Source organism: Aptenodytes patagonicus, chromosome 23 (assembly GCF_965638725.1).
Source record: "Aptenodytes patagonicus chromosome 23, bAptPat1.pri.cur, whole genome shotgun sequence".
In the NCBI taxonomy this organism is placed as follows: Eukaryota; Metazoa; Chordata; class Aves; order Sphenisciformes; family Spheniscidae; genus Aptenodytes; species Aptenodytes patagonicus.
In genome coordinates this window covers 6530167-6542623 of record NC_134971.1, presented here as the reverse complement: position 1 = coordinate 6542623, position 12457 = coordinate 6530167, and the positions used below count along the sequence as shown (strand labels likewise).

At 42.5% G+C, this 12457-nt stretch overlaps 1 protein-coding gene across 5 annotated transcripts in view; it reads left to right on the top strand.

The window, feature by feature from the left end:
- PRDM10 (PR/SET domain 10) overlaps positions 1 to 12457 on the top strand; it is a 47151-nt gene that overhangs the window by 3371 nt on the left and 31323 nt on the right. For 3 of the 5 annotated variants that reach the window (XM_076358694.1, XM_076358688.1, XM_076358689.1), the window contains exons 2-4: positions 6728 to 6917; positions 8770 to 8934; positions 10569 to 10628. In XM_076358694.1, the coding sequence (XP_076214809.1) occupies positions 6825 to 6917; positions 8770 to 8934; positions 10569 to 10628 (318 nt within the window). In that variant the 5' untranslated portion in view covers positions 6728 to 6824. Of the gene's footprint in view, positions 1 to 6302; positions 6344 to 6727; positions 6918 to 8769; positions 8935 to 10568; positions 10629 to 12457 lie in introns of those variants that run through there. The other 2 variants (XM_076358692.1, XM_076358693.1) reach the window with 2 other exon arrangements.

Here is a 12457-nt window from a genome sequence, read left to right as displayed (position 1 = left end):
CGGAGAGTTGCAGTGTGTGATAGTAACGGACAATGATATCGTAGGGACCTCAGAGTATGAAACGTTCAGAAGAAGACGACGTGAATAATGTGGTCACGCGTTCAGGAAGCTGAGGATAGGAGGAAGAAATTAGTTGCGGGAGTGGATATGTAGATGTTGAGCAAATGGGAAGAGAGGTGACCAAGAAGAGCATGGCGCGTGTACGGAAATGTAATTAACTTGTCTCTTTGCCCACTCAGAGGTGAAGGACAGGTACTGTGAGAAACACTCGCTTATACAAGAATTAGGACCAAACAGAGATGTCCTTAGAGAGGGAACTGCATCTTCGAGTAGGTCTCCAGCCCAGCCTGTGGTCGTTCCCCAGTAGGATGTTAACCTGTCCTCTTGGGGCTCACCTGGAGTGCTTGATTATCTCCTGTATTTTGTGGTAGAAACAGACTTTCAGCTCCTTATCTGATACTCTGTGAGAGAATGGTTGCAACAGACTGTCATGCTCTCACCCTTAGCGCTTGGGCACTGTCCCTTCAGGAAAGGGACTGTGTGACACGTTGGACACGGTAGCGGAGGACTGGCCTTGAAGATGTAAGAGATCTCTTCCAGTTCATTGTTGCTTTGATGATGGATGTGCCATAAGGATATAGACAGATTGATTCATTATGCACAATTTGAGTAAAGAGTGAGTTTGTGTTTGGCTGAGCTCTTCTATTTATTACACGACTAAGTAAATTGAAGCCATTTTTCCTTTTGTGGAAATAAATAATCTTTGCTGCCCCAGCCGTAAGTACGATTTCCATTTCTAACTCCCCAGTAAAACGTTAAGTATTGTGGTTATATATTACCCGATTATTAACATTCAGCCAAAATGCACCAGAGCCAGGGTTCCTTGAAACAATATGTGTTTTTGATGGATGAGAATGCAGAGGAGGAGACGGCAGTGGTGACTCAGTCCTCAATGAGGTTAGAAACCTTCTTGCTGCAATGAAAGCGTATTCTTGCCAAGGGATCTCAGGAAATGCACCAACTCTGCCTTCTAGGCAAGCTGGGGTAATTAACTTAAGTGTGGGATATAGCTTTTTGCAGACACACGTGATGTTCTTTTTGAGCGTAATAAATCATTTTCATATTAAAAGCTGGAGGAAGACCCGTAGACGTAAAAATCCCTTTCGTAACAATTCTTGCTGTCCTTGCCTATGGCTGGCGGTGAAAAAGAGTGGTCAGTGAGCTCAGTACTTAAAGGATTAAGCTAATAGCCCCTGCTATTATTGCTGCGGGGAACCCCAATCTATATGCAAGCCTCTGTTACACTGGGGAGTAAATCACATTAGCTGTTTTATGCACCATTATTGTAAAGTGGATTCTCATCTGAGATACTGCAGTGGCTTTGTGGCTCCCTGAGCAGGGAGGTGGACTTTTCCCCTTGCCCAGCTTTAATATTCCCCCGTTCTTCTCATCCCAGGGAAGGGACAAAAAGGAATGTTTGGCAGCCGCTGGCTCGGGTGCTTTCTCAGCAGAATGTCCTTAATTAGACTTGGAGGGGTTGCTGCAGATGAAGTCCACAGAGTTTTTGTCTGTGTATCTTCTTGTGTAGTCCCAGCATTGAAAGAAATTGTCATTCCTTAATAGCAGGTATGTCAAGAAAATATGGTTACTGTTGATCTTTTTTGTTTTGGTGGTGCTTTTCTCTGAATTTCAGAGCCGAGCTTTCCTCTGAAGCACCGTGTGAGTTCACTATATTCAACTCGTGTCAAAAATTCTTACACGCCAAATAGAAAATAACAGTGACTTTGCCGTTATTGGAGGTTTTCTCTTAAAGTACCGTTCGCTCCCATTCCCTAGGTGTTAGGGGTCATAGGCGCACCTGCGAGGTGACATGGCACGGGTGCTGTGACGGCTGAGGGTGGGGTGTCTTCTGCTGAGGACAGCAAGGCTAATGAGTTGCTGTTGGGTGGTGAATGAGGCGCGTTGCCCCTGAGCGGTGCTTTCTCATCCTGCGGAGCTGAATGCAGTGAAGGGGGAAAGCTGCTGATTTCATAACACGGCTTCAGAGAAAACAACACACTGCAGGAACAGGAGAGAGGGGTTAGAGTATCGCAGTGGCCAAAAGGAGTTTTCAAGTGAGATTTCCAAAAAGATGAAAAACTGTTCAGACAACGACACAAAGACTGCTTTCCAGGCATCAGGAGCTGCAGAGGAGAAGCTTCACCGTTAATGAGATTTTTTGGATTGGGTATAAAAGGCAAGAACTAAAGAGGAAGGTCTCTGACACCAGCAGGTCCCCAGAGGGTGTTGAGAAAAGGAAGGTAAATGTGAATGGCATACTGAAACGAACCTGTTTTGTCTTGAAGAGGTGGTGGATGTCCTTGCAGTTACCTGATGAGGCAGACAGCTGGATATTATGGGCGCACGGACACGTAGGAGAATACTCGTCCTGCCCTGCGTGTCTGCTGACCGCGCTCCAACTCTAAATGGGATGCTTTCTGGTTGGGGTTAGCACCAGGTTGTTCCTGCACTGATAAGCCTTGCCAAGAGATAAGCACAGCTCCACGCTAGTGTCGCTTCCGAACTCTGAGCGTGCTTCTACCTGGCAAAAACGTGGGCACATCATAGGGAGCTCAAGGGCAACACCCATGGGTGCCACCTCAGATAGAGCTCCAGCAAACACAAGTCAGAATGAGCTTATCCTCCACTGGAGTAGATATTTTGTGTGCCAGGATGTGCGCCAGCATTTGGGTATGTGGAAGGTAACATCAGTGTTGAATTTAGATGTGCCTTTCTTTTAAAGTGATGGCGGTTTTGTGGGTTCTTGGTTCACGTTATATCTTGATTCACGTTATATATGACACACTGCGTCCTGCCACTGACGTACTGGAGTGATGCTGGGTTATATTTATACCTATTACCATTTTGGCTTGTGTCGTCACCCAGCCTGGACTGGGTGAGGCATGCCTGCTGTTTTGGGGAGGAAAATGCTGTCTTCGCAGTTTCTGTAAATGGTTTAGCATCTCCCATGTTGGCATTGCTTCCTGCTCACGAGCATGCCGCTTATCAGGTTGTACGCAAGCGTTGGGGTAGTGACAGAATTGCCATTGATATATTGGGTGATAGGTCTCATAACGCGTGTGCGTGTCCCTTGGATGCTGCAGAACTTCCCATTGAGGTGCTTGCCGTGGCATTTAGCTTGTCTGAAAATGTCTGATGTGTGTGAGATACGGGGAGAAGAATCAACAATTGCAAAGGATGATCCGTGGGCAAACAGTGCGGAGAGCAAGCAGAGACAAGCAGAGAGTGTTCCCTTGCATGCCAGCTGTTTGGCAATGCTTATGCCCAAAGTTTCACATTTATTCCTGCTAAAAAACCCAACAAAGCTTCCAGCTAGACCCTTTGAGAGAATAAGTATCTTCTTTACCTACATCTCCCAAACTGGTATTGCTAACAGCCTTCGTGTAGATGGCACATACCCTAATGTACTCATCATGATTCTTCTGCAGCTAATTTGAAAAAATATCGTGGCTGTGTGCTGAGCTGGACATCTGCCGCTTCCTTGTGCAGCGAGACATCTCTGCTGAGAGAAGACCACAGGGAAATGGTTAAAATCTCGAGGCACTGTGGCTGTCAGTGTCGCAGCTGCAACGGATATCGAGAGGGGGATTTAAAGGAGAAAATAAGATCATGGAGGATTAATGAGGGAGAGCATCCTATGGAGGACTAGTGAGCAAAGTTATTTTGGTCTCTTCTGTCATCAGTGTTAGAAAACTTACTCAGATGTTTGTGTTTCCTGGCAGTTTTGTTGTCAGTGGCTTTGGACCAGATCATGCTTTCCAGCTCCTGACCTTAACTGCAGGTCTTGTTTCACTACTGGCTTTCGTACCAGCTAAATTCCAATGCTCGCTGCCTGGCCTTGGGACCTCTGTGGGATGTGGCCTGTCTGCTCTTGCACTGACTTCTCACTCAGCACATCCAAGTTTCCAGGGAAACATGCTTTTCTGTGTATTTTGGTGATGATAGAAGCGATGAGGATTCGCGGAGGTCCACTCTTTGATAGGAATGCATACCAGAGGGGCAGATCCTAGGATGTATTTTGAAGTACAGAAGCTGAAAGCATCAGCAAATCCTGCAGCTCCTAATATTGTCTGATTGTTATTGCTACACAATTGTCTGGGCTGAGCAGTGTATTTTTTCCATTTCTGTTAAGAACAGCAATAACAGTACCATTTATAGAAACTGCACCACCGAGCCACTGAATTTGGCTCAACCTTGCTTTTTTCCCTGAGATTTGAGATTACCGCTAACCTTTAGAACCATGGCAAAACTTGAAATCACTGTCTTCTGCTTTCTTTTCCAACTTTTTGGTACTGTTTTTTTGCAGATATGAATCTTAATGCCCAGTTTTGTCTATTAAAGACCCGTCTGAACCCTTCGGTCTCCTTTCCACTCAAGTTGTAAGTTATTTGTGCCAAAATGAGTCTGCAGGAGTGAGTCAGCATCTTCCTTCAGACCTTCAATATCTGCCTGTAGGGAAGGTCAGCCAAAAATTCTGCTACTTGTTGCACCACGTGGAATTAGCCAGAACCGTGCCTTTCTCTTAATTCAATCACTGGTTGATTTAATTGCGTTATTACTAACAGGATAATTATATTTGTAAAAAAAACCCAAACCACCCAAACTTGAAACCTCTAGCATTTATTTTTCTTTTTCTAAGCAATTAGGTAATTGATTAAACTACTGGCTATTGTTAGTGCAATTACCTGAATTGGCTCTTGATTAATAATGACAGTCAAGAAAAAGAGCTGTTTGGGATAAACCAGCCAAAGAATAACAACAGGATAGGCATTTAATTGTCTGTAAAAGTTGTTGTTCAGATTATGTTACTGACATAAATGCTGTCACGCTTCACACAAGCAGTTCTAGACCTCTTGGTGATCGTATACGTGATAAAATGAGAGATGGAGTTCAGTGAAAGCGGTAGGATTAGGTATGAGAAAATCCCTGAATTAATCCTTAGTAACATAATGAGTAGCTTTGAGATAGCTGGATGAAAGGTGCTATGTAGGGATGGATGATACTTATTTATATACCAGAGCTTGTGTGTGCTGTAATATATATAAAAATAATATTTATTTGTAAATGACCCTGGCTTTCAACACCTGGAGAGCAAGGCTGGTGTTTGTCAGTCCTAATCATTGTTTGCTGCACTTCATTTTTCCGTACTAATGAATCCCTTAGCTAAAGCGTTGCGCGCAGGTACATGTATTTCTTTTTTCCTGTTCTCCTCAGTGCTTTTTCTGGATGTTTTGTATTGGATAATATTAATGCAGATAGGATTTCTGTTCCTTTATCCCAGAACCTAAGGATGTGTGGGTCTAATAGGAAGTCAGAACAGCCATCGCACAGCTCCTTGGTCTCTGCTTGTGTGGGGGACCGTGTGGCACACGTGTACTGCGTTGCTCGGCACGAGAAAGCAAATGTTGGGCTCTAGTCACCGATAATGGCATGACTTGCTGTCTAGCGATGCCCAGAAATATCTTTCCCGCAGCTTTCCTTTGTCTGTGTGGAAGTAATATGTTTTTTTTTCCACCATGCAGTTCAGTGACGTTAGCCTGAGACTTTTCTGTACTATTGATTTGTACATTCTGGCCAGGACCAGTGGTACAGTCAGTGCTCAGGTCTGCAAAGCTTATTCGTTGCTGGCAAAATTAGCAGAAGGCAGAAAGTGCCTGCTGCTCCCCCCCCTTATCTTTTTTTAGTTTGTCAATGACAAGCCAACTGCTAGCATTTATGGGAATAAATTATGACTAAAATAATTTGCATTTAAAATGCAAATGAATGAAGGCGTCAGCAAGGAGCCTTCTGCTTTCTTCCTGGTGTACAGACGGGGTACTGGCATTGGATCAGCCCAGCGAGGCACTCAGTATAAAATAAAGTTAATTGGACTAGCTGAAAAATGAAATGGGCTCAGCCTCATGCTAATTCCTGGGCCTGTGATTTAATATGACATTAGAGACGAAGGATTGGGAAGGTGCTGAACCACTGACTAAACCAATCAGCAGAGCTGTAAATTACACTTCTGAGATTCCCAATGGCAGATTGAGAGGCCCCAGTAAAATTGCGAGAGGTGAATAAAACCTAGCTTGGAAGCAATTTGTCAGGATCTTCGGGCTCGCATGAATTAGAGTTTAAGTTTCATTGTTCTTTTTCTAAAAGTTGTCTATTGTAACACTGCCTGAATACCAACTGGGACTGCAGTTTTGTACAAGGTGAAAGCTGCCTGTGGATGTAAAGCCAGTCGGTTCTCGAACAAAACCTCTTTCAGACGAACCAAGAAACTGGTGATGCATCTCTGAAGGTAGTGTTTTCTTGTTGGAAGCTTAAGGTCAATTTTCTGCATCGTTTATTGATTTCTGGGCCTGTAGGTGCCAGGACAATGTGAAGAATATTTTATGGACCGCCTGTGGCCAAGGAAAGAAGCGCAGGAGGAATTCAGGATAATCCTTCAGTGCAATTTTAGCAATGGTTGACTTGTTTCCTCCTTAATAGGACACGGAAAGTATTATACAGCAGAACTTGAGCATGGTAAATGAGAAAGGCTTGGCTTTACAAACATGTGCTGCTTTACTCTGGCAGCGTGTTCCTGTAGTGCAGTAGCTGATGATAATACCTCATGCCTCTGTTCCGTGTGTCACCCTTGTTTTAATATCTCCATCTCTTCTCTTTTTTTTTTTTTTTATAGCCATGTTACTGAAGATCACCTTGTCTTCTGGAAGTAGAAACACAGTGAACAGATGAATCTATTCAGCCAGACGTTCCCCCAGTAGATCTCTCTGCTCATGGAGCACCACGGCAGGGAGGAGATGGACTCAAAAGAGGAAAGTCCTCAGGTGTGGGCTGACTCTGCTGAGCAGGAACAGAATACTGCTCAGGTGACTAGTGCCTTCCAGAGCTCTTGGTTTCTGCTCAGACTGAATTGGGCTCGGTGCGGTGGCTTAGCAAGCAGGCGTTCCCATTTGACTGTTTCTTACAGTCTGGAAACTCAGCTTTCATTTGAGGAGAAATACAGACACGTCTGTGGTGACTTCAGATTAAAGCTTCAGAAAGTGAGCTGGGCAAACTGCGGCAGCGAATACACAGACATCTGAAACGAGCTAAACAAAACCAGCCGGTGGCTGTAGAAGTTTCGGTGTCCAAATATACGTATAACCACGTGGGAAAGTGAAAGGGTATTCAGATTAATGAGTATTAACAAAATCTGTGGTCTGTGGCAGCCCATTTTGATGGCATCAGTCGAATCAGTTGGAACTGTGGGTGGACCTTGGGGAAAGTAATATGAATAATTTTTTCCAGTCAGACATCTGGGTAGTGGGGAAGGGAGAAATGTTAATTGTTAGTGACTAATACAGTCAGATTCTGATGTATGCAGCTAGTCCCTCTGTCTCTGAGGCAGTGCAGCTGAGACCTTCTAGAAGACTGTAAATTGATTTCTTCTTTTGAATATGTTATGAAGAGGGTGCTGCATGTCATTTGACCCACGAGCTGAGAAATTCTGACTCTCCTGGTAATTTCCAGCTTTGAAATTTGCAAGGAAAGGCACTTTTCAGTGGCCTGTGTTCTGTTATCTCTACAATGGAATAACCATACTGTGTTTGCACGTGGCAGTTATAAGGCTTAATTAGTATTTGCAGAGTGCTCTCCAAATGTGAAACACTGCATGCATCCTTACCGTAGTGTTTGCATGAGGATTTATTGTACAGAATCAGCACTTAGCATCTGCGGGGGAGTACCAGGTGTCTTCTAAAACAAAAGCTAGAAGGTGAAACAAAGTAAATAAAATGATGCCACAGGTTTTTTCCCCACATATTTTTATGTGAAAACACTTCATGTGAATATGAGTGTGGATACTGAAACTAGGTTTCCTGCTAACTGTTCTATTTTACCCATGCGCTGAAAATGGTTTTCAGCATCTAAAGGGTGTCAAAAGAGAAACATGTTCCCATTGCCACTGGAATTAAGTATCCTAGCTTCTTTAAGGTAGGCCACTGATCATCATTTATCATCATTATGTTCTGTCAAAATCAACTTGTTTGGATTTAAACTGCTGCCCTAGACATAACTTGTTCCAGTCGTCCTTGGAATCACTGCTTAATGTTTTAAGTTATATGTTTCTCTGTTTAAATAGTTGGATTTTCTACTAGTGCTGTATGTACATACTACAGAGAAGCAATCTAACATACACTATTGCTTCCTCATGATAGTTGCAATACTATTACTTGAAGGAGTATCAAAGTTAATAGGTTCCGTTAGCCGTTCATCAAACAGAAAAAATTACCTCCAACTACAGAACTAGCTGAATGAAGTAATTATCATAAATCCAGAAAGGAATATGAGAATAAAGGGAAACAATATACCAATAAATCCCATAGATACACCAGTTCAAATCTGAGCTTTCTTTCTTTCATGAATTTTCAAAGCATCGTACAAGAGCTAAGTATGGGAAGGTGCCCTTTGTACCAGTTAGGTCTTGAGTTAAAATGCAGAGTAAAACCAGAAACTGGTGGTAGTTTATGTCCAGATTTCTATGTTGCTAGCATGATTCACTGAGATTTTAAATGTGTATTATACAGTGAGTTTTTTATTGTATTGAAAACAATTGGCTAGGAAGTTGGGACACGAGGTACTCTCTGCTTTCCAAGGCACCTTGCAACCTGTGTGTCTCGTGTTGTTTCCCATAGACATATGTTTCGGTTTCAGTACGGGATCTGTTTTTTTTTCTTCCAGGTGCACTTTGTGCCTGAGGGGGGGACAGTGGCACAGATCGTGTACAGTGATGAGCAGGACCGTCCCTCGCAGCAGGTCGTCTACGCGGCGGATGGCACCTCCTACACCTCCGTGGACACCTCGGAGCACACGCTCGTTTACATCCATCCCGTGGAAGCTACGCAGGCATGTGTGGTTCTGAGCCCACCCCATTCTGGCACCTAGAAAAGAAAACAATCTTGTTTGAGATTAAAGCCAGTTACCAGCCAAGTGATATGACTGGAAAATAGCAGGCAGTTGCTCTTAACGCTTTTATCTGCCCATTGCTGAACAGGGACTTCATGCTGTTCATTTGTCTGATGTGCGAATGTGGTAATCAAAGGATGTCGAGGCTATGGATTATGAAATGCTGGTTATTTCACTGAAGGTGGACGAGATTATAATTAGATCAAAGGTGTTTTCCAAAACATGGATAATCTCTCCAGAAATCCTGCCTCTGTTGTATTTGCTAAAATGCCAAGAGGCATCTATGTGTCTTCTGGAAGAGTCCTTGTTTTGCATAGTACGGTTCTCATAATTGATAGTTACAATAACAGTCAAGTCTTTTTGCAGAGGATCTCAGTGTATTCAGTCTAATTTTGTAGTCTTTCTTCAGAGAAGTTGTTGATTTTATAGACCTAGGTTCTTTTTCTTCTTCATAATTATATCAAATAGCTTTTATTCTCTGGCAGCATGTGTTTATATGGGGTTAATATGGTATGCATCTGTACCTCTGTGTGGACAGAAAAAAAAAAAAGAGGAACAGGCACGCGTTGTCAAGAATGTTTTATGTTGTCTTTGCTGCCAGGACACATTAGCAATGCTACAAAGTGCACGTACTCGACACCTGCAGCAAGACTGGCATAGCCTCGTGCGGCGTGGTCTCTCTCTTGTGCAGTTCTTAGCTGTCACACAAAAACAATTCCTACCTGGTGGGATGTTCTGAGAAGATAAGGTGTTTTGCGAGGCTACCTCCCAGGAAGTTACTGACCAAGTAATGAATTGGGAATCTGAATACTATCATTTTGTCAAAAGACGTGTAGCGTTAAGACACTATCATGCAGCTGAGATGAAATTATCAAAGCGCTAATGGAATTTGTATTATGCCATGCTTTGTTTTGTTGGAGCCAGACTGCTACCAGCTCAGGTTATTTCAAGTTTTGGCAAAGTAAGCAAGGCTGACCTCAGTCAATACTTAGTTTTCATCTGAGTCTTGCTTTTCCTAGGGGGAAGCCCTCTCATCAGGGCTGTTCTTGCAAGCTACCGTGAGAATATTGGAGTTGGCGTGTCTCTGTGAAATTAAAAAACCAACATCGTGGCCATATTAAATTCACATGTAGGGTATGGCTGATATCTGCATGCTTTCTTTTGAGGAACTCTCTTGTGAATTTGCAGAAAGATAAAGTTAATGGTCATCTTCTGTCCTGCCCTCAAGTATTACTTAGCTTTCATACAGCTATTGAATTTCATTCTGTAGAATTTATCAAAACAGCAATTGACGATGTGATTTCTGTATTTTTAAAAAAATTAATCCTGTGAAGCGCTTTAAGTATATAGCTGAAAAGTGCCACATAAATACGATATTATCTTTTTATGGAGTTTAATCTCTATGTGTGTAGGTTCACATGGGTAAGTTGAATTAGTCTGCTGTGGTAATAGGCGCATTAGAAGTTAGCAAAGGATCAAATGTGGGTCATTTCTTGGTGGCAGGGTAATTTTTGTGTGAGTTGGGAGTAAACAACCCCAAGGCCGGTTTGATAAGCCTTTTTCACTTTGTCTAGACTCTGTTTACAGATCCATCCCAAGTGGCTTACGTCCAACAGGATGCCACCACCCAGCAGGTAAGAAAGAGATGTTATTTTCCTTGGGCCTGAAACTGTAAGGAAACTGTTACCGAAGGTAAAGGGACATTGTTGTGGTGCTAGAGCGTAATAAAGCTATCTCTGAATCTGTCAAATGGCAGCCTTCAGCCATGTACTGTCATCCCAGTGATCAGAGGCAAAAAGCTTGTGATAACAAGCCACTATTATCTTGTCTAGTTTGTGCATGAATGACAATAAAAAGTTAAGAGAGTTTGAGTTTGGTTTTTTTTTTAAATTCATGTTCAACAAAAATACTAATTTACTGCCCCAGATATAATGAAAAAATCTGTTAACAGTGTCCCTTTAAGTCAGCAAGCTGATGTGGCTGACTTGATTTTAACGTCATTCTGGAAAGACTGGGTCCTCGTACAGATTCTGATCCAAATGCCTTTAAATCCATAAAAGGCTCTCAAGGGATAAAAATTTTGGATCAAATTCTAGATTTACCAGAAACTTCACAGGAAATTAATTGTAAAACCTGAAGAAGTTCAACTGCTGGCTCCCTTACCTTACCAGGGCATCCCAGGTCTGATGTGCTTGCCAGTGTGAAGTGGGCGAGGAACAGAACAAAATTGGAGCCTGTGGTTATAAAGTTTTGATGATTTTTCTTTTTTCATCTGTCATGGATGTGAAGGTTTTATTCTTAACTTTTGCTGGTATCTCTGGTGATTGCATTGTGGTAATCAGGTATAGGTGCTTTCGGATCTAGATCTCCAGTTAAAATTCTCTGCTTGTCATAGAGACTTAAAATCATTACTGCTTGGTGAGTCTTTAATGGCATGTGTGAATTGACATGTGAGATCTGAATCGTTACTAACGCCATCATTAAAATGCGTATTTGTTGACAGTCTTGGGGCAGAGTGAAGGGTTGAATGTGCATCAAAAATAAGCTTTCTTCTTGCTAAAAGGAGACCTTCTAAACTGTTGAGGCACAGGCATGAAATTATATGAATGACACAGTAAAGGTGTTACCTGTTTTCTTTCCAGTTCTCTGGAGGTATTGGGAGTGTCATTCTGGAATTTTTTACCACATCGGTTTCCTTGCATTAAGAAGCCAAAGAATCCTATTTGTCTTAAAGCTCATTTAACAAATAAATATATGATCTAATTAAAAGTAGAGATTATTTATACGTGCGGTGCAAATGACACTCGTGACAGCGGAGGTGGTGTGCTGTTACTATCCCATGTTGAGTATCAAGGGCATGAGCCGCTTGTCTGTGAGTCCTCAGCCCGTCCTCCCTTCCCACGCTGTCTGACAGCAGTCCCAGCAGAGATGTTCATTTGCTTGTTGAATGGTTAGTCCCTCATTATGGCAGCTCCTGCCTTTGCAGATGTTTTTACATCAGCATTTCATGTGGAACATCCCTGAACTGACAACAAATGTTAAAATAATATTGAAGCTCCTCTTGTCTTTCAGAAGAAACGTCATCTTAAAAAGAAATTGAAAGTTTTTTAAAAATAATGCCCCTATTCCTTGCAGTGTCTGACATGGAAGTGAAAGTAAGGATATGTTTGAAGTGTGATTAGTAGTAGGAAATGCTAATATGAGGTACACATAGACACAAGCTTGTGTGAACCTCTCATTGCTGGCAGACCTGGAGGTGTGCCATAGAATAACGATGCCTTTTCTGTTGCCACTTGGCATCAGAAATGTCAATACCAGACAGCTTGGTTCAGCTGTCGTCTTGGCGGTTTCCTCCTCACTGTCACACGGTTCCCTGAAGTCTCTTTGCTGTAGTTTTTAAGCAGTTTCATAAATTACTCTTAATACCTCTTCAAACAAAACAACTAGATTTGAAGTTTTAAGG